Below are 27,263 nucleotides of genomic sequence, written 5' to 3'. Positions count from 1 at the left end.
CACACGAGTGCGTCTGACCGGATTGTGCCCCAGACCCGGTATGTGGCTCGGCCGGGGCTTCCGAATATGTTTCGGCTTCCGGCTTTTGATGTTAGGCTTAGGTGAGTGGTTTGGGTAGTGGCCCAGCTAGCACCCCTTCATCATTTTGGATAGGAGTAGCGGCATGTGTTGCCAAGATGGTGGATTCAGGCTCATTGTTGTAATACTTTGTAAGGTCCTCGAGAATAATCAATAAAGTGGCCGTATGCATCTTCCAGATGCAGAGGCCGGGGGTCATCCTCCTTTTCTAAAAAAAGATAATACACGCTAAAATGGTAAAACTAGTAAATTCTAGTAATTCCAGACGGAAGGGAGTAATTTTTATGTAACAGTTCCAACAGTAAACCGCAGTTCTTATTTGAATTAAAGAGCTCAGATTTCATTCATCACGAAACTGATAATACACCCTCAGGTTTATCCAGTTCAGCTTAAAAACAAAAAACACCAGCATGCCATGGGCTAGCCCTCCCATGTGACAACAACATGCAAAACAGAGGAGCAACGATGGCCCTCAAGTAAAGCAAAGCAAAGCTATCCTTGTAAGGACCAATTCACCCCAACACCCTTACTTATTCATTACAAAACCAAGCAATCTGCAAGTGACTGCCATTTAAAAGAAGTTCATCACACAACTTCCAGCAAAGTTCGAAACCTTTGCACGGCCAGCGCCCACCCAAAATGTTTGTGAAACATTCATCTCTGATGCCACCAGCAGTAACCCCACCGTCCCGTGCCCCTGCTACCTGCATATCGTGCAATTCTTCTCTGTAAGATAGACCACAAAAACATCTAATATCCATAGGGAAAATATTTTTCAAGCAATTATCAAGCAATGATACTATTTTTCAAGCAATGATAGACCAATAAAAAGCTTCAATGATACTATTTCAACGAGCTATAGAACAGAGTTCCCAATCTGAACAGAGTGGCCCAACAAAATATCCATAGGGAAAATATTTTTCAAGCAATTATCAGCAGAGTTAATCTGAAGCGTCGATGTAGTGTGGCATAGGAAATATTTTTCAATCCATTATCATTACTCAGAAGAGTTAATCTGAAACATCTAATATCCACACTACCTCGACGCTTCAGATTAACTCTGCTGATACTATTTCTGAATGGTAACCACAAAAATACTAGTATGATCTTAAGTGGACCTTTTACATACCAAAATTTCTCTTATGGTCATTTCATTTGTTCACCTTTCAAAGCTATAAATATAGGATGCACAGAAAATACTCCATTCTTCTCTAAAAGCCATTACATGAATGTTTTTTGGTGGGGACATCCACATGAATCTTGCTCATTCCTCAGGACTAAAACCTTGACGATCAGCAAAAAATCGAAGTCCTTATAGTGTGGTATAAAAAAGACACTTTCCTATACCACACTACCTCGACGCTTCAGATTAACTGTGCTGATACTATTTCTGAATGCTAACCACAAAAATACTATGATCTTGCTCATTTCTGAATCAACAGAAATAGTGGTGAATGCTAACCACAACATTCTTCTCTAAAAGCCATTCACATTAACCTTTTTTTACGGGATCATCTACACGAATCTTGCTCATTCCTCAAGACTAAAATCTTCACGATCAGCAAGAAATTGATGTGATAGCTCAGCAGTTTCACCATACAGATCCCCGCTAAATTTTAGAGCAGTGAAATTAGCGTGTAGCATTCTAGCCACAGAGATATGCTTATATATTGATAAGTTGTATAACCTGGAGTACTGGTCACCTTAAACAGCACCCCCTGTCCATAAATCTTCCCAAAATCTAGTTCTATCCCCAGTTCCCCTTTCTTACTATCCTTCTACAAATTTGCATAAAATAATTCTTATATTTTATCAGCCCTTGCCAGGAAAGAGATCGGGCAAGTTTCACACTACACTGCCAAGTTCAGTTTTCTGATCAGATACTTACGTCTAGCAATTTTTGTAGATAAATTAATCTGTTTCTAATTTCCATACAGCCACTATAGCATAGTTGATCAATAGGACGACAAGCTGAGCTCTAGACGATGGAGAAAGATGGAAACCATAACAGGCAAATAAAAGATGGAAAACATAACAGGCAAATATCTGCTACATACCTGAGAGCACATCTGATGCAATGTGAGTCGCTCTGCATCAGAAATTAGTTCTCCACGTCCTCACACAAATCGTCGTCATGAGCATCTTGGTTGATTCAGATATCAAAACCAATGCAAAAAGTAATAAGGTCAGTCCATCATTTAGAAAAAAACACATACGTATGTGCACAAGTGATTAGTTAGGTGCAGCATGAGTACCTTTTGCTATACGTGGCTCCATAGCAATATGAATCCGAGGATGGGCGTCGAGGGCGTGCCTCACCGCAGCCTCCGCTTGCTTTGCCTCCCCAACCCTCGCTCCACCACAATACAACCAAACCTTGACATACCACCGAAGGGAGAGCAGGTTCCCCTGCAGGCCCACATCAAAACCACAGTTACCATCCTCTTTCGCCACCCGCACGCCAAGGCTGAAATCAACTTTTTCCGCCCTCGGCAAAGCTCCTGGTTCAAACATTATTTGCGCTGCTGATCCACAATCCAAGCCAAAGTCTACCATACAGCGGAACCCATCTGCACGGATGACTAGCAGCCGTTGTGTTTGGTGGGTGCTCTTTATCCAGAGATGGCGAAGGGACAGCAACCCCCCAATGATTTCCACGTCCTCCTGCTGCACTTCCTTCACTGACCCGAGGATTAACTTGGAGAGGTTTGAGAGATGCGAGGGGTCTCTCTTTATCCACCCTCGCAGTGCAGAGAGTTGGCTGGGCATCCACGACTCAAATTTTCGGAGATGTACAGGAGGCACCCAGCGTTCTCCCAAGAGATCCATCGGTTCAAAAGATGTTTCTTTTGTATTCCAACTAACAATTAGGCTTTCGATATGATGTAGGTTGCACAGAGACTTCACAAAACCTTCATACCAATCCAAACTACCATCCTTGAACCGAATCTCAAGCTCCCTCAGCTTTGCCAGGTTGCCAAGCTCTTGCGCAATAATGTTTAGAGAGACCAAGATCCCCCTCAACACTTCAATTGATGTCAGATTCTGCAACACACCAGCTGGAACCAACTTACAGGGAAAAACATTTAAGTACATCAATCTTCTCAAATTCCAAACAGTGGACGGCAATTCATGTAGCTCAAAATTGCTTCCAATATCCAACACCTCCAAAAACTGCAGGTTTCCTATCTCAGCCGGGAGCTTACTGATTTTGGTACCTAATAGACCAAGGTACCTCAGGTGAATTAAGTGTCCAACACCCTTTAGGTTAAGTTGCTCGCTGCTACTTTTTCCAAGATTACAGCCCGACAAATCAAGTACACGCAGAACTTCAAACCTTGACAGGGCTGGCATGATATTAATAGCAGATGTAAAGACAGTAATGGACCTCACTTGTGATATACCCGTGAAATTTCTGAGAGGTGTGCCTTGATCATCTTTATTTCTATCTTGAAGGGACAAACGACGAACATTGCCATGTAAAGGCATGCTATCCCCAGTACCATCCAATAACTTCGCAAACTTTGCTTCATGTGACAAGTTGCAGATAAGGTCCAGAACCATATCATGTACACGGCAAGCATATACCTGGCCTTTATAATCATATATTGGCTGGATCATACTTCTATTAATGAGCTGGTTGAAGTAGTTTAATCCGACCAAAAACAGGCTAGTCCCTTGATCTCCATGGTGGACAAATCCTTCGGCCACCCACTTCCATATCAGTCTATCTCTATCAATCTTGCTATCTTCTGGATATATACATAGGTACAATAGACAAGTTTTCAGATGAGAGGGTAGATTATAATAGCTGAAAGATAGTATTCTCCGCATTTCCTCTAAACTATTATCTTCTGTTAGTCCAGAGCCAAGGGACTGGAGCAGAATATCCCACTCACACTTTGGTTTCACCTGCTGGCCACTAGCCAAAGCACTAGCAATAGTAATGATGGCTAGTGGTACTCCACCACATTTCTTCAATATGTCTTTAGACACTTGTTCAAATTCATTTTGACATCTACTATCGTCCGGAAATATTCTTTTATGGAAGAGCATTCTGGAGTCATCAGTAGAAAGAGGTTTCATTTGATAAACGGAATCATCGGCGGACGAGCAACATGAATTGGAGACACTGACAATGCGGGTTGTGGTGATTAGCCGACTGCCTAGATTATTACTATTGGAGAAAGCAAAGTTGATACCTTCCCACAATTTTTCTTCCCATATATCATCAATTACGACGAGATACCTACATTAGTTCAGAGTATCGGTGTAAGGTCTACACACATCACATATGAATATATGGGTGGAACTATACATCTACAAGGGCATATATTCAGAAACAAACTAGTAAGAGCATGCATCTCAAACTCTATAATCTGATTCTCATGAAGCATGCATTATGAGCCTCCAATCAGATGATGAACAAAATGAATAAATATTTAAGATGCCCTCCAAAAAAAGAATAAATATTTAAGATTCAAGGGAGTAAAGCACAAATAGCAAGTTGTTGGATCAGCGACCATACATAGAATACTATAACTACAGAAGTTCAAATGGTGAGTTAGATATATCAGAAAGACCCTGGTGCATATTGGCCCACCAATTTGATACATATATGACAGCTAATGAACCTCTTGGAGACTTAAATAGTGTGGCATTATCCTTTCGTCTATATTATGCTGATAGTAGGTTTCCAAAAAAAGGCATGCATGAAAATATAATGTTATAATGAAGAGACAATTTTAACTTCTTGTTTGGTCGTCGATCAAATATACAATATTTTAGGAATTTTCAGGGGTAGCCTTTGGTGTGCGTTGCCACCCTTTAAAGTATGTGTTTTAAAACTGTGTGGATAGAACAGAGATAGAAATAAGTTTAATTTAAATTTTGTAATATTTATCTTCCTCTTTCCTTATTTTCTTTTTGGTGTATTATATGTTAAAGTTGTCATTAATCATTACACTCACTTTGGTGAAATGTAAAATGTTTGGATGGATTTTTTGGGCCGATGCCAATATGTTTCTGCCATATTAACAAATGCAACAAGAAAAGTGACCTTATTTTGATAAAGGATGGAAGAACCAAACATATGTACTTATATATGCCTGAAATTTATACCTATAATATTTATAGTTTAGCGTAAACTGCATATGTCGGTAAAGGTGACCTTATTGAAAAAAATATTCTGAACCCTTCCGCGTGAGACGTACAATATATTTATACTCTGTACAACATTACTTGTACAACTAGCATAGTAGAAACAGACGTAAGTGATGCATACCTCTTGTTCTCAAGGAATTCTCGAAGCTTATCGATGAGCTGCTTTTCATCCATTATCGCAAGATCTGAATGAGGGTTGCCGAGTTCAATGAGAATATCCCGAAAAACCTTTTTGATGTCAGGGTTCTGACCGGCCGGAATAAATGCCCGGCAACCGAAATCACTTTTAATCTTGTCGTATACTGCTTTAGCGAGAGTGGTTTTGCCCAACCCTCCAAATCCAACAATGGAGACCTTCTTCAGTTTCTTGTTAGAGGCATCGTCGCCCTCCAAGGAGAGCAAACTCATGAGGTCCTGATCCCTCTTCCCATAGATGCCAACAAGCTCTGTAGCTTCTGTGTACAAAGCCCGAAGACGAGGATCGATAGGAACTGCTTCCACAGGATTAGGAGCCATATCATCAAGCTTGTTTCTGTCACGCCTAGCAGCCACCTCCTTGAGTTGATCCTTGATTTCCCTGATGGCGTCAGCTATTCGATGGTGATTCTTGCCCTTCTTGAACACGCCGATCATCCTCTTCATGAGCCCCTTGAATCTGCTACCATCGTCGTGAGGCTGAATGCCGTCAACACGTACGAGGAACTTGTCGACGACATCCTCCATGTTGTAGGAGAGCTCTCTGACCTCGTCGGCCCAGAGCTTGACTTGTCTGTCGAGCTGGTCCTGTGGCACCTCACCAACCTTGATGAGGGCAGCGTGCATGCTCTCAAGCTCCCTGGAGAGAAAGCGGATGTCTTTCTTGACACGCTTGTGCAGGTTGTACTCATCCATGAGCATCTCGCCCAGCTTGGGGAGCAGGCTGCCCATGGCACCCGTGACGACCTCCATGAGCAGCTCTCTTTATCTGCAAATCGATGAATGTGAGGAGCTGTAATGCAACTGAGTTGCAAACTAGAACTTAGCTAGATCTGGACCAAGCCCGCCTTTGGTGCTTCACAGCAGAGCAGAGCACAGCGGCTGGCCCTCTTTGGATGGTCAAGGCAGAGGGTACCGATCTGGATCCTCTAACATGAAGGAGAGAAATCAGGTAAGCTACAGTGCCGTAACTTTTGCCTCCTTCACATCCATATGATTAAGCCTAAAATGGCTTGAATTAATTTGCAAATTACAAATTTACTGTACATTTACAGAAATTACATATTACAGTGCACTATAGCTTACCTGACTTCTCTCCTTCACGTTGGAGGATCCACTTCCTTCACGAAGCGGAAGCGTCGGCAACACAGCAGTGTCGGCTTCACTCGATCTGGAAGAGGAAGAGTTTATAATCTAGCAAATCAGCACGGATTAATAAGAAGGTGTGGAATGTGAAACATTTCAGAAGAGCAGAATAGCAAGGAAGATGAGTTAAATTTACCAGGCAGCGCAGAGTAATAAGACGGGTCAGTGGATTTGAGGCATCGTGCTCTGAATGAGTGGAAACTCCACAGTTCTTGCTTGCTGTTCCACTGACACCCTGGAATCAGGCAACACAAATCAGACTTTCAAGCATGAGAACTCCCTTTTTAGATCCAACAACTGGTAAAAAAACGGCAGGAAATACAACTCCACGGCCACGGGTGTCAAGGTCGGAGCGCCGTCAGTGGAGAAAGAGCAGAGGAAGATCCCACCTTTTTGTGCTTCACGGCAGAGCAGAACACAGCGGCGGTGGCCTCGTCGGACAACGAAGCAAAAGCGGCGGCACCAGAGGCCAGATTCGTGAGGGGACAAGACGACGCTTCACTCAATCTGGAAGTATAATCTGGGAAATCAGCAGATGAACAAGGAAGGTGGGGATGTGGCAGATTTCACTAGAGCAGAATAGCAAGGAAGTTACCAGGTCAGTGGATTCGATGCATGGTGCTCTGAATAATGTCCGGAAACTCCATGGTTCTTGCTAGCTGTTCCACTGCCACCCCAAATGATTCAACCAACACAAATCCATGAGACTCCCATTCCCAAGCAGTGAAGCAGGAGAAGTAAGTTTTTAGATCCAAGCGTACTTCAGCTGGAGAGAAATATACCTGCACTCCACAGGTGTCAAGGGCGAGCTCGGAGGTTGGATGAGCTCACCAAACAAGAAGCTGGATCGATCTTATTCCAGGCAGCGTAATGGAGAAGTGGGCTGAGATGAGAATGAGAGAAAGGGAGCACTCTGTCGGTGGTGGAGATAAGGAGTGAGATAAAGACCAACAACAGCAGTAGTCAAGAGATACAGAGCCCCCACGATGCCTCTGAATAGTACTGCTTTTGGCACATGTAATTATTCAGTGCAGTGGGTCATACAGAGACAGTGATTCAGAGACAATAATCACATAGTACTGTATATGGTCCTATCATTTCTCTGTATCTCCCTCACGCACCTCTCAGTCATTTACCATCTCTCTCTCCTTCATGCATTTGTGAGTTAATGACACTATTAATTATACTCACTAGCATAGTTTGAAAATTTCTCCTATCATCTTTGCAACCGGTAAAGAATTGAATCCCTCCGTTCAGTTTGAAAATTTCGGTTTGGTAGTGAATCCTCAATGCCTTTGGGTACAAGTATACTAGGGAAAGCATGGTTTCAGTTCATGAGCATACGTTAAACTGTAACAGAACCTGAAACCTTACCTACAAAACCGAGGGATCATGAACATACGATAAACTGTAACAATAAACACATAGTTTCAGCTCACAACTTAGAAATGAAGGAGAGGACTGAGACGAGATTAAGGGAGCACTCAGTGGAGATGAGGAGCAGAGGAAGACCAACAACAGCAGTCAAGATAGATACGAATCCATCGGAATAGTACGTAATGCTTTTGGCTCATGTGTTTGTTCATCAGTGGTCGATGCGTTGGATGTGTGGGAGAAGGTAAACAAGAAAGGGAGTGGTTCTTTCGATGGGTGGGCGTGGAAAGAAGCACCCACGATCCCTCCGAACAACAGTACTGCTTTTGGCTGATGTGCCTATTTAGTGGATCATAGAGAGACATGGGATTCAGAGAAAAGAATTACATACCATGTATCTGGTCCGTCCAGCAGCCACCAGCCATGCTTCACTGCATTTACTCACCTCTCACTTCTCTAAATCTCTCTCGGTTGGCTGGTCAGTCCATCTCATGCACTTACCCCACTCTCTCCTTCATGCAGACATTTGCCAGGTGGTAAATAGTCTTATGCAGTACCCAAAAGCATTCGATACCGAAAATACCCAATGGGTCTCGGGTCCCAATGCACCTGAAGTGAAAAAATAATTTAGAAATTGCAAAAAAGGTCACAAAATTCTGGAACATTTTGGAATCGTACTTGATCTAGTGTTATACTCGTATAGAAAGTTTCATGAAAGAAAACTGTAGCTGATGAAAACTTCAAGACATTTATCAACCAGAGTATCATTCTGCATGTTGTTCCAATCAGCCCTACTCAGCTCGCTCAAGCTACAAGGCAACTCCAACTTGGCCCCATTGCCTAACTTTGTTGCCTTGTTTCGTGAACTCACCAAGCTAACCCTTTCAACTAGCATGTCTGTGATACAAAATCTCCTGCCAGTGCTTGGTGAGTTGCTTTACCTTAAGATGGCTGCCAACAACCTTGATGGTTTGGTCATGAAACAATGGGAAGTTCAGGATCCTGAACCGCCTATGTCCTGTGCTGAAATTTGTGGGTACGTCTGTCCTAAAAACAAGAGAGTGAAGGCAACTTCAACCTAGGCATGCTGCAAACTATGCATCCTCACACGACATTGATCTACAGACAGAAAAATTGGAAGAGAGTGAAGGCAAGCAAGTTGTTACGTTATGTTACGCACACGGCGTCGTTGCGGTCGACCGCAGTTTCTCTCTCCTGCGCATTTCGTCAAGTAACCCGAGTGCTTCCCGGAAGCAAGGTCTGTTTCTTGTAGCAGGCCGAGGTGTCATTCTCCAGGAAATTCGGCACAGCACAATGTGCCCGCCATGAAGGTGGAGCGGACTCGGCGCTGTCACAGACCACATTTGAGATGTTAGACTCACATTAGTACATTACAGAGAGAAAGGAAAACACAAAGTAGTACTTAGTAGTACTGTGAAAGCCACGCTTATCTTACTTGGTCATTCTGTCAAACACCTTCCGTGCGGTGACCGAGACATCACCACTGAGATGTAGGATTAATGGAAGGAGACGGATGGCAACAGCGAGGGTCCGGGCGTGCTTCGGATTCACTTATGCCCGCGATTAGCAGATGATCGGTGCTGCCTCCAGAACAGCGAGGGTCAGGGCGTAGGTGACGAGGGAGGCGGGGGCGGTGGAGGTAGGCTTGGGCGCCCCACCGCCGAGCAGGTGGCGGGCGGACGGGGGTAGGCTGTGGAGTGCATCCGGGAGCAGCGGGAGGAAGGAAGATATGGATAGCGCATGCCAGCGGAGCCCTCCCGTTGGGGCCGGAATCACCGCCGGTCGCTGGTACGATGTGCTCTTTTCCCCTCTTTTTTTTTCCATGTCTGTCTCTCTGTCGTTGCGGGGATCCTTCGTAGTCGCAGGGGAGCCTTCCTTCTGATTGTTTTTCCACCTGAGTTGTGGCTTCCGAAGCTGTCTCACTTGAGTAGGTTCAATTCAGTACCATAGCTCAGTGTTGATGTATTTTCGCCGGATGAAAACTCTCTCCCGTAAACCTCTCTCTTCACACACCACGTGTCCAGTGGGGACCGGCCCGCCCACCGCATCCTTCATCTCCACCTTATCTTCTTCACAAAATCTACAACCTCTCCTTTCTTTTTCTTTCCCCTTCTCGTTTGTCACAGCAGGGGAGAAGACAGGCAGCACCAACGCCGCTGTGGAGGGGATGACCCGTCGGTCGTGCCAGCATTTTAAGCTCCACCATGTATGCATTGAAGCTTCGTTGTGGCTGCATAGCAGCTCCCCCATCATCACCGCGCGCTGCATCGTGAGCTTCCGTCATGGCTGCCGGATGCTGCGACGCGAGCTTTCCGTCATGGCCGCGGTGTGCTGCGTCGCACCATCCGTCATCGCCGGCGCTGCATCGCAGCTCCCGCCATGGCCACCGCGTGCTGCGTTGCAACACCCGTCGCCGCCGGCGCTGCATGGCGGCATTCGCCGTAGTCGTCGGTGCTGCATCGGAACAACCACTGCGCCATCGTCGCCGGTGCTGCATCGGAGCAACCGCCGTTGTCGCCAGCGCTGCATTGCAGCTCCCGCCATGGCTGCCACGTGCTGCGTTGTAACACCTGTCGCCGTCCGTGCTGAAGGAAATATGCCCTAGAGGCAATAATAAAGTATTATATATTTCCTTATATCATGATAAATGTTTATTATTCATGCTAGAATTGTATTAACGGAAAACATAATACATGTGTGAATACATAGACAAACAGAGTGTCACTAGTATGCCTCTACTTGACTAGCTCGTTAATCAAAGATGGTTATGTTTCCTAGCCATAGACATGAGTTGTCATTTGATTAACGAGATCACCCCATTAGGAGAATGACGTGATTGACTTGACCCATTCCGTTAGCTTAGCACCCGATCGTTTAGTATGTTGCTATTGCTTTCTTCATGACTTATACATGTTCCTATGACTATGAGATTATGCAACTCCCGTTTACCGGAGGAACACTTTATGTGCTACCAAACGTCACAACGTAAAATGGGTGATTATAAAGGTGCTCTACAGGTGTCTCCAAAGGTACTTGTTGGGTTGGCGTATTTCGAGATTAGGATTTGTCACTCCAATTGTCGGAGAGGTATCTCTGGGCCCACTCGGTAATGCACATCACTATAAGCCTTGCAAGCATTATGACTAATGAGTTAGTTGCGGGATGATGTGTTACAGAACGAGTAAAGAGACTTGCCGGTAACGAGATTGAACTAGGTATCGAGATACCGACGATCAAATCTCGGGCAAGTAACATACCGGTGACAAAGGGAACAACGTATGTTGTTATGCGGTCTGACCGATAAAGATCTTCGTAGAATATGTGGGAGCCAATATGGGCATCCAGGTCCCGCTATTGGTTATTGACCGGAGTCGTGTCTCGGTCATGTCTACATAGTTCTCGAACCCGTAGGGTCCGCACGCTTAACGTTACGATGACAGTTTTATTGAGTTTTGATGTACCGAAGGAGTTCGGAGTCCTGGATGAGATCGGGGATATGACGAGGAGTCTCGAAATGGTCGAGACGTAAAGATCGATATATTGGACGACTATATTCGGACTTCGGAAAGGTTCCAAGTGATTCGGGTATTTTTCGGAGTACCGGAGAGTTACGGGAATTCGTATTGGGCCTTAATGGGCCATACGGGAAAGGAGAGAAAGGCCTCAAAAGGTGGCCGCACCCCTCCCCATGGCCTGGTCCGAATTGGACTAGGGAAGGTGGGCGCACCCTTCCTTCTTTCTCCTTCCCCCTTCCCTTCTCCTACTCCCACAAGGAAAGGAGGAGTCCTACTCCCGGTGGGAGTAGGACTCCCCCCTATGGCGCGCCTCTCCCCTTGGCCGGCTGCCTCCCCCTTGCTCCTTTATATACGGGGGCAGGGGGGCACCCCAGAGACACAACAATTGATCCTTGAGATCTCTTAGCCGTGTGTGGTGCCCCCCTCCACCATATTACACCTCGATAATACCGTTGCGGAGCTTAGGCGAAGCCCTGCGTCGGTGGAACATCATCATCGTCACCACGCCGTCGTGCTGACGAAACTCTCCCTCAACACTCGGCTGGATCGGAGTTCGAGGGACGTCATCGAGCTGAACGTGTGTAGAACTCGGAGGTGCCGTACGTTCGGTACTTGATCGGTCGGATCGTGAAGACGTACGACTACATCAACCGCGTTGTGATAACGCTTCCGCTGTCGGTCTACGAGGGTACGTGGACAACACTCTCCCCTCTCCTTGCTATGCATCACCAAGATCTTGCGTGTGCGTAGGAATTTTTTTGAAATTACCACGTTCCCCAACAGGTGCTGCATCGCGGCATTCGCCGTTGTCGTCGGCGTTGCATCGGAGCAACCACTGCACCGTCGTCGCCAGCATCCGTCTCGTCGCCAGCGCTGCATCGCAGCTCCCGCCATGGCGGCCGCGTGCTACGTTGCAATACCCGTCGTCGGCGGCGCTGCATCACCACATTCGCCGTCGTCGCCGGCGCTGCGTCGTAGCTTCTGTCGTCATCACCGTGCAATGCATCGCAACATCAGCCATGGCCACCGGTGCTCAAAGGCGTTGCTACTGACGGTGACACAGGGGGCGAACTGATGCGTGTGCTTGGGGAAGAAGGAAGCCATGGACTGACGCTCTGGGAAGGAAGGAAGCGACGTGGCAGAGTTGACCTATCGAACGGTTTAAGCACGATTGATCGGATGGCTACCGACCCGACTGATTTCCTGGGGAAATCAGTCGGATGATTTGTAGCAGCGCCCATTTTCAGTAGCAGTGTTCAGTTCAGTGAACAGGGTGAAAAAAAAATCAATGCAAGTTCTGTGTTGATCATGTTCAGTAGCATAGTTCAGAGCATTTCATATATTTTTTTATCAGCTATTGGTGCCGCTTTTGTTTGTTCTTCCTTTCCTCCTTTTTTTCAGGGTGAAAGAGAGCTTTCTTCCGTAATAATAGGATTACAATCTCGAGACAACAAGTACAAGCTTCGGTACGGCTATAAAATGCCAACTGATGTGCTACCCTATTTTGTTCCCTACTAATCATCATTAGAGGAACAAACTCTCCAACAGCCATATTTTCTCTAATCCCAGCAGATGAGTGTCCATAAGCCGACCTGGACAAGGTGTCGCCTGCAAGAATGGCTAAAGCATTAACAGAATCTGATTGTACCACGACGGGAAAATTCGAATGTTGAATGGCCAGTTGCCATCCCTTGCATAATCGCATGTATTTCCGCTTCAAGGGCGTCATTGCAATGAATTATGTATCTATATGTCACGAAAATTAATGAGCCATCTTTCCTTCGTAAGACCATTCCGACTGCTGCCCGGTCATCCATGCTCGAAAAAGAGCCATCAACAGAAAGTGCCACCCAGCCCGACTGCGGTGGTGGCCACAACTTTAAGCATAGTTGAGTGATGAGAGATAGATGGCGGTAATGGCTTTTTTTCTTCTTTTTTCCAGGTTTTCAATCTTTTGAAGTTCAGCGTTGATGTATGCTCAAAACTTTAGAGCTGCTACATACGATTCGTACAATTCCCGACGCTCATCCCCTCCCTCCTGGGCTCAGCCCGTTAAATTTTTGTTTTTGTTTTTAACCTTCAAAAGATATAGATGTCCAACATGGGATTCGAACGAAATTAAGCATGGACTATCTGTAAGCGCACAAACCATGTGGGATAGCTTATCCGGCGTGCCTACTAACCGTGTTCTCTTCTTGTTGTGCGAGATAGATAAATTATTTTTTGAGGGTGAGATAGATAACGTTGAGAACAAAAACACAACACCTTCACTCTTCAGTTTTTATTTCATTTCTCTATGCATGATTTTCGCTCGGGGTTTTATTTTTCCATCCTTGTTAATAAAATATATAAAAAATCACAATTAAAAAAATTATATACAAATTTCATAAAAATGTTCATATCTTTCAAAATACGAACATTCTTAAAAAAATGAGGAAATTTTGCACATGATAGTTTTTTTGAAAACTCTAACAAATTTAGAATTCCAAAAAATAGAAATATACGAACAAAAACATTAAAAAATGTTTTTCAATTGCCCTGAATATTTTTTGTATTTTTCTAGTTTTGTTTTCAAAATAGGAACGCTTTTGAAACTCCAAAATACATTTGAAAGCACGAACATTATTTGAAACTATCCAAAAAATTCTCGAAACAGGGAACATTTATTGAATTTGTGAAAAACAAGAAAACAGGAACATTTTTTAAATTTAGATTTTTTTTAGGAAAAGCGAACATCTTATGGATTGTCAACCTTTTTTCCAAATACACGAACATTTTTCTTAATTGTGAACGTATTTTTTTTCTGAACAATGATTAAGAAATAAACAAATTTGAAACCTAAAATATTAGATTTTCTAGACATTAATTAATAAATATGAAAACTTGGAAATTCTGAATCTTTTTCTTAAATGAACATTTTTTTATAAACGAGAAATTTTTGAAAAAACATGAAATATTTTTAAATTCTGAATAAAATCTCTATTTCTATTTTTTATTTATGGCAAATATAAACAAAAAATAAGAAAATAAAAGGTTAAAGAAAACGAAAATGGAAAAGGAACAAACAGAGAAAACTAAGCAGGAGAGAAGATAAAAAGAAAAAGAAAAAAATGTGGTTCACGACGTCCAAGAGGGTTCCCAAAACTGGAAAGACCCGGCTGGGAAGCTGAGGCTGCAAAACCGGGAACGCTTTTTTGCATGTTTTTATTTGTGAAGTTTTTTTTTAATTTGTGAATATTTCAAATCCATGAATATTTTTTAAAAGTGAAGAACTTTTTCAAATCTGCGAGCGCTTGGGCCACCCAACACATGTCCTACGGGAGCGATGTCGTCTCCCAGCTAGGCCCAGACCTAAGTGTTTTATTTTCTTTTATATTTTTCCAGTTTCGCTTTTTTTGTTTAATTCATTTTTCTCCTTTTTGAATACCAAAAATACAAGTTTTAGTTAACTGTTTTAAATAATGATTTTAATTTGTTTCCGTAAAATATTCTTTGAATGATTTTGAAAGAAATCATTTACTATTTTCAATGTATTTACTAGTTATGTTAAAAACTCAAAGTATCAGTTTTAAGTACCTGTTCAAATTATGATTTTAAATACATTTTCCTTCAAAGTATCAGTTACTATGTTCAATGTAGGGTGTCCGGGTCGGCCAGAAGGCTCCGTTTGAGACCACGTTTTTTCTCGACATCCGTCAAATGTATGACCAATTCAAGGCACCATGCCGAGTTGTCTTGGTTTTCAACAAATTTTGCATCTTTTGGAGTTTTCTCGGTCAAAAAGGGCGATAAATGGCCGGACGTGTCGCAACTTGCATACGGTGTCGGAAATCGTTCAAAGTCTACTTTGTAGAACATAGTTGATTTTGCTGGTGTCCACATTGCCCATATTACACTGAGTTTTTTGATAATTTTCCCTATTTTCTTATGTAAAATATTTCTTAATGATTTCAGTAAAAAAATCACAGAAATACCCTTGTAGCAAACTGGCATTTTCTCTCAAGTCTACTATATATGTAGTCTGTAGTATGTACCTGGCTCAATCGAAGCAAAAATTGTCATCTGTTCTTCATGTTCGCCTTACAAACATGTTGTTGACACCAGCAAAATTCTCCTATATAGTGTTTATTCAGTACACATGTGTAGGACTTAAAGTAGTTCACTGATCGATCCAATTAATTTCCCTTACATCCTCGATTGTCATTACAATCTTGAAGCCTCATCCTTGATGATCCTAAGGGACTCGGTGAAGTCATCCAAAAGTTGACCATGATCTGGAAAGTGTGCCTCATCAACAGCTAGAATTACCTTGATGGTGTTACTATAACTCTGGTAGTGCACCGTCAGAGCCTATGCACACAGGAAGCATTAATCTCCATTAGGTACCAAAGGGAGTACACAGAAGTAAATTCTTTTTTTTAAACTCACACAAGTAAATTCCACTACTATAGTAATTCTCTTTTCTTTCTGAGAACGACTTAAGAGTAGACTTTGTAATGTGAGATTATGGCTGGACTGCGACTACTTACTTCTGGCGGACCGTAGACGCTAGGCGCAATGGAGACAACTGGGTGCCCATAGAACTCTACCTGCTCTGCTGGCCCAATCATGTTCGAAAATGATATGGTCGTGTGTGATATCATACGGTGGAAAATAACACCTGCTGCCTACTTGGATTGACAATCATGGAACTGAATTAGATTAAAAATTGTTAATTAATTTGTTTAGAAAATCACATTAATTAATTGGTTTGTTAATTAAATGCTTGCTCTCCTTTTTGAAAAACATATTCTACAGACAACAGTATACAAGTACAAACTAAAGGACCAGCAAATCGTTATACCTTCACACCAAGAGTTTTGATTATAACTTCGGCAAGCATATGCGTGAACATCACTTCCAGTGAGCTTTTCTTCCTATCAACAATCTTTTTGGCCTTGCGAATATATTCAAGTGGATCTTTGTGCACAGCAATCTGAAATGGTAGGATTATGTAGCCAAGTTGATTTCTCCGTGTCATATCGTTACTCTTACCGGACTCCATCATATTGACATATTCCTGCTCAGAATGGTAAAAGAATTAAATACTGATACACTACAAAATAAAAGTGTTGAGGACCGAGCATGTTTCTGTATGTCTTACAAATAGACATTCCTTGGCCAAAAAAAGTTTTACCTGTAGGCCACTGGTTGGCCTCATGTTCACAAGGAGGATCGATCGCAAACATATAATTTTGGTATTAGTGTCACCTAACAAATATGGAAGAGATAGCGGATAGTTAGTAAATTTATATATTATATTACTCCTAATTATACAATTTCTGGTTTACTGATCTTAATATATATCTTACTCCCTAGATTGACGGAATCTAAAAAAATCCTAGAAAACCATGTTCAACTTTGTCCAAATTAATAATCCCTCGGTTACATTTTATAAGATTTATTGTTTTTTCCTAAAGTCCAAACTTTTGATCTTTGACCAAGTTTAAAAAATAACTACACTAATAAATAAACCAGATATGAATATATGTTTCATGATGCATCTATTAAAATCAATATGATTCAGTATAACAGATGTTGATTGTTTTTCTATAAACTTGATCCAAGATACAAGTGTTTTACTTTTGGAAAGAAAATGTACCTTATAACATATAAAGGATGTAGTAGAAAAAAAATCATTATACATACTAACGAATAAACACACGATAAAAACATATTCCGTGATAGATTTTTCTTGTGTGAAGAAGACATCTACTCATACTTTTCATCTATTCTAACTATTATTATATTGATCCACAATAGCTAGATGTCAGTCGACAAGACTTTTGGTTTTGGGTCAATCTCTTTTGAAGTTCGCCGGAGGGAAGGAAGGAGAAGGAACAAGCTCACCGGAGGGCTATCCCAACATCTATCTTAGGGTGGGGGTGTGGCAGCACAATGGTGGTGCAACTTTGCCAGAGAAAATCTCTGTCAGCGTCGGGGCTAGAGGGATGGCGGGGGGGGGGGGGGGGGGGGCAGGAGGCGGTCAGGCGGAGGGCAACATGACGGTGGGCCGCAGTTGTGGGGAGGGTGGTGCGGGAGCGTTGCCGGCAACAGGCGGTTAGTCCGGCTTCTGCTGGGCGGTTGGAAGGAAGGAGATGAGCTGGAGGAAGAAGAAGGGCTGCCCGCGGTTGGATCTGCATCCGACGTCCCAAAACAATTGACTGACCCAAATTCGAAAATCAGGCAAATTACATCTAGCCATTCTCATATTTATCAGTACATTCACAAAATTAGTATGATAATATTTTAAGAGAAAGAGGGAGGATATGTTGTTAGAAAGATCTGACTACACATTTTTAGGATATCATCAAAGGACGGAGGCAGTAATAGCGCTAGCAGCATAATATCTAAATTCCATACTGTAGTATATACTTCGGAAAAGAAAATCATAGTACATGAAAGAGCAGTTACCAGATTTTCGGAAATAGTATCGCGACAGAGCAGCGGAAGTCACTCCAACTATCACATCGTTCACAGTCTGCGCATGCAAACACGATAAAATGGAGTATGTTGCTATATATAGGAGTCGATCGATGAATGAAGGTGCACGTACGTACGCAGTTCATGGCATGTTTCAGGAACTTGACGTCGTCGAGGCTAAGGCTCCGGTGCACGAAGCGCTTGCGGCGGGGGAGCTCGCCGCCCCCGCCGTCGGCAGGCTTGAACAGTGTCTGTGGGTCCCTGACGAACATGATTGTGGCGACGAAGAGCGCCACGTCCACCACGGTGTGCCACGCGAGCACGACGTACGACCAAGCCCACGTGACGAACGCCAGAGTGCCTGCGGACCACGGGGGCCGCGGTCGCGCGTAGATGGATCCGGAGCGAGCGGGCTGCGCCGGCATGGCCGGGAGCCTCGACGGGTCGGCAGCGCTGCGCGTGGACGCCATGAGGAGGGTGAGCAGCGACATGCCGTCGCCGAGGGAGTGATGCACACGGATCACCACGGTGGACGCCGCCTCGGTGGTCGGGTAGTTGAGGAAGTGGAGCTCCCAGAGCGGCCGGGAGCGGTCCATGGGCGCCGTGGACAGCGAGGCCACGTAGTCCTCCACGGCCTTATCCGGGTTGGACGCCACGGCGGCGCCGTCCAGCAGTGGGGTGGTGATGTGGTCATCCAAGTTCAACGCCGACGCGTGCACCCACCGTGGTGGCTTGCCATCTTTGGTCACCTGGATGCTGTGGAACCGCGGGTGTCGCGCGAGCTGGGTCTCGATGCCGGCGCGGAGGACGGGGAAGTTTAGGGGCACCCCAAGCCCCATGCTGACGACGATGTAGAAGCCGTCCATGAGCCTCCCGGTAGGGCTCACCGGCCCCTGATCCGCCGGCGGCCAGTGGCCGGACGGCGCTCTTGAGGCGTTGACGGAGGGTGAAGGCTGCCTTCGTGCAGTACTACCACCAGCGTCCTCCATTGTCACTTTCGTACGTGCTCGACTGGTCCTTGCATGCATCGGTCGGCTCTGAAATTAACTTTGTATGTACGCTCCGTTCCTATAAATAGGACAGGAAGACTCACGTCACGTGCGGCCGGGCAAAATGCACATGCTAATGCTACCCCACACATACTGCACTGTCCCGTTAATAAATGTTATTTTAAAAGTATTTTGAAGCACTGTTTTCTTTTTTCTCAGACCACCACAGATGTCACTTCTTCATGAAAATTTACACATGGGTAGATCATTCAAGCATACTTTTTGCTAAATTTGTCTGAATTTTATTAGTATTTTTGAAAAAATTACCACCGAGTGACCAAAACTTTGGTCTTGCCAGTGACAAGGACTTATGTGAGTTCACACTGGCAAAAGAAAATCACCCACAAAAACAGCATTTGAGTGAATAAGATTTGCCCTCTCCGTGGAATATGCAAAGCATTTGTTTTCAAACACACGATAGAATCCGTAGGAACACGGTCGTGAAGGTTTTTACATATCTCAGTTCGGGCGTTTGAGATGGGTTTGGAGTGCCCGGATGTTTACATAGTATCAGCTAGCATTCCAGCCAGCTGCACTGAAGATAGATTCTACTACTACCGCTCCACTCTGCATATCATCCACTGTTCACTCTGGTCAAGGAGTCATTGGCGACCATGTGACAAGTGACAAAACGCCGGGCTGTTCCACATGTTGTAGCTGCACATGCATTATTGCGCTTGGACTTTTCACCCCATGTACTACGTTGATACAGTATCAACCGCAAACCGCCTACAGTCCGACACACAACTTGAATGCCACGCTTTACCAATCCATAGTGTGAATATGTAGGACCAATGCCACGCCTTTAACTCGCCCCCACCCACCAGCGTACCCAGACCGCAGGATCCGACCCGGCTCTAGTGTGACCAATTACAATTATAGCCTGACACGACATGTACACATACTATATTAGTATGCTTACACATTAACTCCATCAAGCGAGGTTGTTGTGTCAGGTGACGTGCAAACTATTATTAGTACCCAATTCTGTTTTTCCACTTAGTTAGACTGATAGAGTTTTAGGAAAACAGATGAGATGGACTGGAGGGATTAGATATTCTGTGTTTCTAGAAAACTATGAGGTGGTAGAGGAATACTATATCACTAAGTTCCCAACGATTGGAGGCCTCACAATCAGCTGAGGTCTCCAACTGAAATTTGGTAACCAAATTTTGATTGGATCAACAATTTCTCAAAACTCTCCCATTCATTTTTTTATACAATACACTATGCTTCCTAATTTTTTAAGCTTTGCAACTAATTGAGGCTTCAATTTAAAATTGGCCACCCGATTTTGACCGGGTCAACAATTTCCGAAGGAGCTTTCCCGATTAATTATTTTAATTTTCTATGTTCCTAATTTTAAAGCTCTTTTATTCGATTGAGGTATTCAATTTTGGATTTGATTTATGATTCTAATCGGGCCAACGATTTTTCAAATCAATCAGCAGCAACCGGCCTATAAAAACATATCAACCACTCGCGGACTCCCATCACCCGAAAAAAGCGCCACCATGTGATGCTATGGCATGAATATAGTACATGCAACCACCGATGCAAAAAAAAAATTCCCACATAAATATGGGTTAATTAGTGGATAACGCAGAATCACGCCGCGAAAGGCCCACCAAATAACCTCATTATAAATAAACATAAAACACACTTCATCGTCTCCAACACTGGCCAAACTAAATATTCCATGTCAAAATATAAGGGGTATTTCTTTTCTGGAAAGTCAATTTTTTTAATTTTGACCAAGTTTAGAGCAAAAAAACCGACATCCACAATATTAACAAAAATATGTGAAAATTCATTTCATGATGAATCTAATAACACTGATTTAATATTATGAATTCTGATATATTTCTCTACAAATTTGATGAAACTTAAACAAGTTTGATTTTTCAAAAATAATAATACACCATATATTTTGAAATAGAGTGAGTAAAGAAATTTAAGAATCCCAACAATATCAATGGCGCAGCAAAGCGCGTCCAACCCTTCTAGTGTTGATGAACTATCAGAGTCGAACTCGGGAGAGGAGATCAGGTTATGTGTGTCAATGAAAGTGGGAAGATTAACTGATGACAAAGAAGTAGGATTGTAGTTTCATTATCGTAAGAGTGGTACGAATTTTTGTAATCTCGTCAAATACTTCGTCACACCCCTTTTCTATGCCTAATTTTAAAGGTAGGCTTGTTTGTCTACTTGTTTTCTTCGTCGAAGCGTTTTCACATGTCGTCCTTTTTTTGTGGGTCATTACGTTTGTGGTCTGTTTTTGTCGGTCGTTTGCTTTCACGTCGCCTATGTCAAAATAAAAAGGAAATATTTGTAGATGCCTTAAGATAAGATTGTCTTCTCAACAACTATATTCTCCACAGTTTGTTTTCATTTAGGTGTGTCTAGAGATTTGCTGGCATTCGTTCAAACGTCCATGGCGTGCATTGATAATCGGTCAGGGCAGGGATCCTAGATATTTTAGGTTCAATTTGTCAATAATTAGGGCCACTATTCAGGTAATTAATTGTATCCAGCGCTCCCCTGCTAACCATACACCGTACAACATAAAGGTGATGCTGATGACTCTTGGGTTCAATCAGATCATTACTGTGTCGGTGCCATGTGGGAAAGCGCATTCAGTGGAACGGTCACAGGTTTTATGGTGACGGTTATGTTTACTCTGTTAAATAAATGATATAATATTTTCAATATTCACATAATGAAATTATTATATCTCAGATTGGATCCATAACTAATATTATGGCACCGTTTATGTTCAGGAAACAAAATATTTTTTTAAATAACCAAAATTGAAAATTTGACTTCATGTATTTCCCTAATTCTGGCCATAGTGGTGTAACTTCAAGAGTAACATAAGCTCCAACTCAGCAAAATTGAGAGGGTGCTTGGATACGTTTTAGTCTCATGACTAAAAGTAGTGGGACTAAAACTTGCCAGCCTCCCCCATGCTTGGATCCAAATACTAAAGAGACTAAAATCAAGTTAATGAGCATTTATTATCCTCCAAACCCTCCAATCCAGAACTCGCATGTGTTAAAGGAGAGGAGTTATATAAGGAGAGAGAGGACTAATCCACATTTTAGTAGGGGTACCCCTGACTAAAAAAATTTAGTCTCAAGACTAGTTTTAGCCCCTCTTTAGTCAGGGGTGCTTGGAACTTTAGCCTCTTAAAGAGACTATTTTTAGTCAGACTAAAATAAGTCCCTTGGATCCAAGCACCCTCTGACTATGTGGCATTGAGTTAATGAGGAGAGAGGCAAATTGCGAAACTTAGCTAGTTACCATAACATCACATATCCCAATACAATATGAGTCTATAACATAATAAATGAAGCTTTGCATGACAACACACTTATGTCACTACCCACTATGAAGGTAGTAACATAGCCTAGGATAATGTGTGTGTTACTCTTGTTACTCTCCACTATGGCTAGTCATGTTCCATTCTCCACTTGCCCGATCATCAATGGAATTGTGCATAGTTACATTATTATACCACTTTGGTGTTACCCATTTAAATGATTTCAAACATGGACATATTTGTCTAATACGAACATCTTATGAAAAGTACACCCATGTGTTAAAGTATTTTGAGACATTTATTCTCAGGCGGTTCATATCGTTATAGCTTGTTGTTCTATATTGCCTTTGTCATGATTAATTGCTAACTTTCCAACCTTTATTATACTACCATAAGACTGTGTTGATTTTTAGTAAGCGAACATTACTTTAGTTTCATTATCATAAGAGTGATACGAATTTTTGTAGTCTCGTCAAATACTTCGCCACACCCCTTTTGTATGCCTAAGTATAAAGGTAGGATTCTTTCTCCATTTTCTCTGTTCATCGATTCGTTTTCGTGCGTCGTCCTTTTTCTCGTATGGGTCATTTCCTATATGGTCTTTTTTCCGTCGGTTGTTTTCTTTCACGTAGCCTTTGTAAAAATAAAAAAGAAATATTTGTAGATGCCTTAAGATAAGACCGCCTTATCAACAACTACATATGCTCCAAGGTGTGTTTTCAGTTAGGTGTGTCTTGAGATTTCGTGGAGTTCGTTGACACGTCCATGGCGTGCATTGATGATCGGACAGGACAGGGATCCTAGATTTTTAGGTTCATCCTGTCAATAAATAGGGCCACTATTTAGATAATTAATTGTATCCAGTGCTCCCCTGCTAACCATACACCGTACAACATAAAGGTGACAACGATGACTCGGGTTCAATCAGATCATTGGGTCGGTGCAAAGTGGAAAATCGCATTTGGTGGAACGGTCACAATTTCTACGGTGACGGTTATCGTTACTCTCTACAATAGATGATAGAATATTTTCAATATTCACATAATTAAATTATTATATTTCAGATTGAATCCATAATTAATATTATGGTACGGTTTATGTTCTCGAAACAAAACAATTTTTTATTTTGAATAACCAAAATTGTAAATTTGACTTTGTGTATTACCCTAAAAACCGATTCCCATTCTCCACTTGCCCCATCATCAACGGAATTGTGTGTAGCTACATTATTCTATCACTTCGGTGTTACCCCATTTAAATGCTTTCGAACATGGAAAGTACAGATCGTTATTGCTTGTCGCTCTGACATATAAATATAAATATATATTGCTTTTGACCTGATTTGTTACTTTCCAACCTTTATTATACTACCATAACACCGTGATGCTTTTTATGAAGCGTGTTTCATTATCATAAGGGTGGTACCAAATTTTGTAGTCTCGTCAAATACTTCACTATAGTCCTTTTCGATATCTATACCTAATATTAACATGTGGGATGGCTAGGAAGACAATGGTATCCCCAGCGCACCAGAGTACAAGTCCTAGATTACATCGGTGCTCGTATTTTTCTTGATTTATTTCAGCCTTTTAGGTGATGTTCCCGTTGAGTACGAAGACGTCCGTGACGACATCATCAATCTCAAGATGATGCACCTGCTTACTCTCTGGGAGGTGCTCATAGGGTAGGGTGTGCATGCATATGTTCATAGGTATGAGTGCATGTGCGTATGTATGGGCATTTGCGTCTATAATGTGTTTCAAAATATATATTATATATACCGATCGATACGTGACTACCCCTGCCAAGCAGATCAGAAGAAACAAACAACCAAAGGTGTGTTGCTATTATCGTCTCTCAGCGTGTCGTGCATGAGCCAGCATCGGCAGATTCGATGCACTGGCCTGTTTGGCATATAACTAGCCGAAAAATAAGGAAAAAGTCGAAAATAAACCTTAAACTTGTAGGCAAAAGCTAAATCGAACCCTGAACTCGTAATCCCTGAAATTAGCACACCGAACTCTCTGATCCTGGTCTATTTTGAACCTTGAGAGCGTTTAGCTGGTATTCGCTGATGTGGCAAGTCATACTCTGGGATCGTTGACTATGTCGTGTGTTCCTCTGTTCATTTTGATCGCTGCCTCGAGAAAATGTTATTGTTTTCAAAAATTCATCGAGGCTTTCAAAAAGGTTAAAATTCAAGAAATATTCGTGTTCTACAGAAATTCTCATAAATTTAAAAAATTGTTGTGTTTTAAAAAAATTGTTCACTACAATACCTCAGTTTTTTTAAATCTCATTTTCAAAAACCGTTCAAAGTTCGGAAAATGTTTGTGCTTTAGAAAAATGTTCACTACAGTAAGTCCTAGGTTTTCAAAAAATGTTCAAATTAGAAAAAATATCATTGTTTGAAAGAAGTGCTCACAAACTTTCCTTTTTTTGCGTTTTAAAAAGTTGTATGCTACAGTACCTCCTAGGTTTTCAATATTGTTCGTGTTATAATAAATCACATTTAAAAAATATTCATCTTTTAGATAAATGCTCGCAAATTCAAAAACCACTAGTCCATCTAAGATCTTTTTCAGGAGCAAGAGGAAATGGTCCACGTTTAAAAAATTAATCCCTACAGTACCTCTCTGTTTATTAAAAAGAAGTCCTAGTCCAAAAAATGTTTGTGTTTAGAAAAATGTGTTCGCTACAGTACCTCCTATATTTTTAAAAATGGTTTGTATTTTTAAAAAATGTTCAAAATTCGAAATAAATGTTGAGTTCAAATTTTTTGTTCAGAACTTTTCAGAATATTCACGTTCTAAGAAATATTCACTTTTTTAAACAGAGTGTTTACCATTTGTTTTTAGGATCAGGCGCTGCTGTTAGCTTATTTTAACTTGTCGCGTTGACTGATAAACCCGAATGTTTATTAACTCTATTGGTTATCATCCCGCGCTTCTAGCTGTAGCTCCCGTGTACGATTCCTGCAGCTCACTTATCTTTTTCTTACATTTTATCTGGCGCGAACACGCCGGCCCATCGCAACTGGTGGGTATGAAACGACGGTAATTTGCCCCGAAAAAAATAAATTTTCCCTCATTCGCCGTCAACAATCCCGGGTTTAATTTGCCATGTCAGCAATCCCTGTTTGGGAACGGTCTCAAGGTTCAAAATAGACCGGGATCAATGAATTTGGTGTGCTGATTTCAGGGATTGCGAGTTCAAGGTTCGATTTAGCTTTCGCCTACAAGTTCAAGGTTTCAAGGATTGGGAGGTGCTCATAGGGTAGGGTGTGCATGCATATGTTAATAGGTGTGAGTGCATGTACGTACGTATATGCATCTGCGTCTATAATGAATTTCAAAATATATATTATATATACCGATCGGTTGCTATTATCGTCTCATGGAAAAAGTCCAAAATAAACCTTAAACTTGTAGGCGAAAGTTAAATCGAACCCTGAACTCGTAATCCCTGAAATTAGCACATCACACTCTCTGATCCCGGTCTATTTTGAACCTTAAGAGCGTTTAGCTGGTATTTGCTGATGTGGCAAGTCAAACCCTGGGATCGTTGACTATGTCGTGTGTTCCTCTGTTCATTTTGATCGCTGCCTCGAGAAAATGTTATTGTTTTCAAAAATTCTTCGAGGCTTTTAAAAATGTTTAAATTCAAGAAATATTCGTGTTTTACAGAAATTCTCATAAATTTTAAAAATGGTTGTGTTTTAAAAAATTGTTCACTACAATACCTCAGTTTTTTAAATCTCATTTTCAAAAATCGTTCAAAGTTCGGAAAATGTTTGTGCTTTAGAAAAATGTTCACTACAGTAAGTCCTAGGTTTTAAAAAAATGTTCAAATTAGAAAAATGTTCTTGTTTGAAAGAAGTGCTCACAAACTTGAATTTTTTTGCGTGTTAAAAAGTTGTTCGCTACAGTACCTCCTAGGTTTTCAAAATTGTTCGTGTTCTAAAAAATCGCATTTAAAAAGTATTCATATTTTACATAAATGCTCGCAAATTCAAAAACCACTAGCCCATCTAAGATCTTTTTGAGGAGCCAGAGGAAATGGTTCGCGTTTAAAAAATTAATCCCTACAGTACCTCTCAATTTAGTAAAAAAAAGTCCTAGTCCAAAAAATGTTTGTGTTTAAAAAAATATGTTCGCTACAGTACTTCCTATATTTTTAAAATTTGTTTGTACTTTCAAAAAATGTTCAAAATTCGAAATAAATGTTGAGTTCAAATTTTTTGTTCAGAACTTTTCAGAATATTCACGTTCTAAAAAATATTCACTTGTTTTAAACAGAGTGTTTACCATTTGTTTTTAGGATCAGGCGCTGCTGTTAGCTTATTTTAACTTGTCGCGTTGACTGATAAACCTGAATGTTTATTAACTCTATTGGTTATCATCCCGCGCTTCTAGCTGTAGCCCCCGTGTACGATTCCTGCAGCTCGCTTATCTTTTTCTTACATTTTATCTGGCGCGAACACGCCGGCCCATCGCGACTGGTGGGTGTGAAATGACGGTAATTTGCCCCGAAAAAAATAAATTCTCCCTCATTCACAGGCAACAATCCCGGGTTTAATTTGCCACGTCAGCAATTCCTGTTTGGGAACGATCTCAAGGTTCAAAATAGACCGGGATCAATGAATTCAGTGTGCTGATTTTAGGGATTGCGAGTTCAAGGTTCGATTATTCTTTCGTCTACAAGTTCAAGGTTTCAGGGATTGGGAGGTGCTCATAGGGTGTGCATGCATATATTCATAGGTATGAGTGCATGTGCGTATGTATGGGCATCTGCGTCTGTAATGTGTTTCAAAATATATATTATATATACCGAATTACCGATCGATACGTGACTACCCCTGCCAATCAGATTAGAAGAAACAAACAACCAGAGGTGTGTTGCTATTATCGTCTCTCAGCATGCGTGCATGAGCCAGCA

General features: G+C 42.1%; 2 protein-coding genes across 23 annotated transcripts; both read right to left on the bottom strand.

Annotated features, from left to right (window-relative positions):
- Nucleotides 1-396: 396 nt before the first annotated feature.
- On the bottom strand, nt 397-9,994 carry LOC109747726 (disease resistance protein RGA5). Of its 18 annotated transcripts, none has more exons than XM_020306757.4 (14): nt 9,413-9,994; nt 9,123-9,304; nt 8,898-9,003; nt 8,348-8,565; nt 7,365-7,495; nt 7,178-7,249; nt 6,972-7,089; nt 6,719-6,817; nt 6,523-6,630; nt 6,276-6,365; nt 5,363-6,205; nt 2,334-4,327; nt 2,136-2,220; nt 397-782 (listed from the first exon to the last, which is right to left on the bottom strand). In XM_020306757.4, exons 11-13 carry the CDS (start codon nt 6,187-6,189, stop codon nt 2,180-2,182), a joined length of 2,862 nt encoding a protein of 953 aa, XP_020162346.1. In that variant the 5' UTR covers nt 6,190-6,205; nt 6,276-6,365; nt 6,523-6,630; nt 6,719-6,817; nt 6,972-7,089; nt 7,178-7,249; nt 7,365-7,495; nt 8,348-8,565; nt 8,898-9,003; nt 9,123-9,304; nt 9,413-9,994; the 3' UTR covers nt 397-782; nt 2,136-2,179. The 18 variants fall into 18 exon arrangements, with proteins under 18 accessions (XP_020162346.1, XP_020162342.1, XP_020162344.1 ...); XM_020306753.4 differs by having other exon boundaries at nt 6,523-6,607; XM_020306755.4 differs by having other exon boundaries at nt 5,363-6,439.
- Nucleotides 9,995-12,806: 2,812 nt separating this feature from the next.
- On the bottom strand, nt 12,807-19,045 carry LOC109747728 (wax ester synthase/diacylglycerol acyltransferase 11). Of its 5 annotated transcripts, XR_002229213.4 has the most exons (8): nt 18,092-19,006; nt 17,946-18,012; nt 16,669-16,742; nt 16,336-16,551; nt 16,022-16,159; nt 15,682-15,842; nt 15,527-15,606; nt 12,807-13,100 (listed from the first exon to the last, which is right to left on the bottom strand). XR_002229213.4 is itself a non-coding variant. In XM_020306763.4 (7 exons), the coding sequence occupies exons 1-6, from the start codon at nt 18,980-18,982 to the stop codon at nt 15,696-15,698; spliced, it is 1,533 nt and encodes a 510-aa protein (XP_020162352.2). In that variant the 5' UTR covers nt 18,983-19,006; the 3' UTR covers nt 15,474-15,606; nt 15,682-15,695. The 5 variants fall into 5 exon arrangements, 4 of the variants coding, with proteins under 4 accessions (XP_020162352.2, XP_020162351.2, XP_045090932.1 ...); XM_020306763.4 differs by lacking the exon at nt 12,807-13,100 and having other exon boundaries at nt 15,474-15,606; XM_020306762.4 differs by lacking the exon at nt 12,807-13,100 and having other exon boundaries at nt 15,474-15,842; nt 18,092-19,017.
- Nucleotides 19,046-27,263: the final 8,218 nt, after the last annotated feature.

This window comes from Aegilops tauschii, chromosome 1 (assembly GCF_002575655.3).
Source record: "Aegilops tauschii subsp. strangulata cultivar AL8/78 chromosome 1, Aet v6.0, whole genome shotgun sequence".
Taxonomy (NCBI): Eukaryota; Viridiplantae; Streptophyta; class Magnoliopsida; order Poales; family Poaceae; genus Aegilops; species Aegilops tauschii.
The sequence above is the reverse complement of the archived record's forward strand: the minus strand, read 5'-3'. Positions and strand labels throughout refer to the sequence as shown.

Bases quoted from the DNA above. Each gene is read 5' to 3' on its own strand.
- LOC109747726 (XM_020306755.4), bottom strand. From the start codon at position 6,189: ATGGAGGTCGTCACGGGTGCCATGGGCAGCCTGCTCCCCAAGCTGGGC. The intron at 4,328-5,362 runs GTATGCATCACT...GAACTAATGTAG, and splicing joins GAATTCCTTGAGAACAAGAG to GTATCTCGTCGTAATTGATG. The intron at 2,221-2,333 runs GTACTCATGCTG...GAATCAACCAAG, and splicing joins GGAGCCACGTATAGCAAAAG to ATGCTCATGACGACGATTTG.
- LOC109747728 (XM_020306762.4), bottom strand. From the start codon at position 18,982: ATGCATGCAAGGACCAGTCGAGCACGTACGAAAGTGACAATGGAGGAC. The intron at 16,160-16,335 runs GTATAACGATTT...CAATCCAAGTAG, and splicing joins TCAAAACTCTTGGTGTGAAG to GCAGCAGGTGTTATTTTCCA. The intron at 15,843-16,021 runs GTAAGTAGTCGC...CTGTGTGCATAG, and splicing joins GCGTCTACGGTCCGCCAGAA to GCTCTGACGGTGCACTACCA.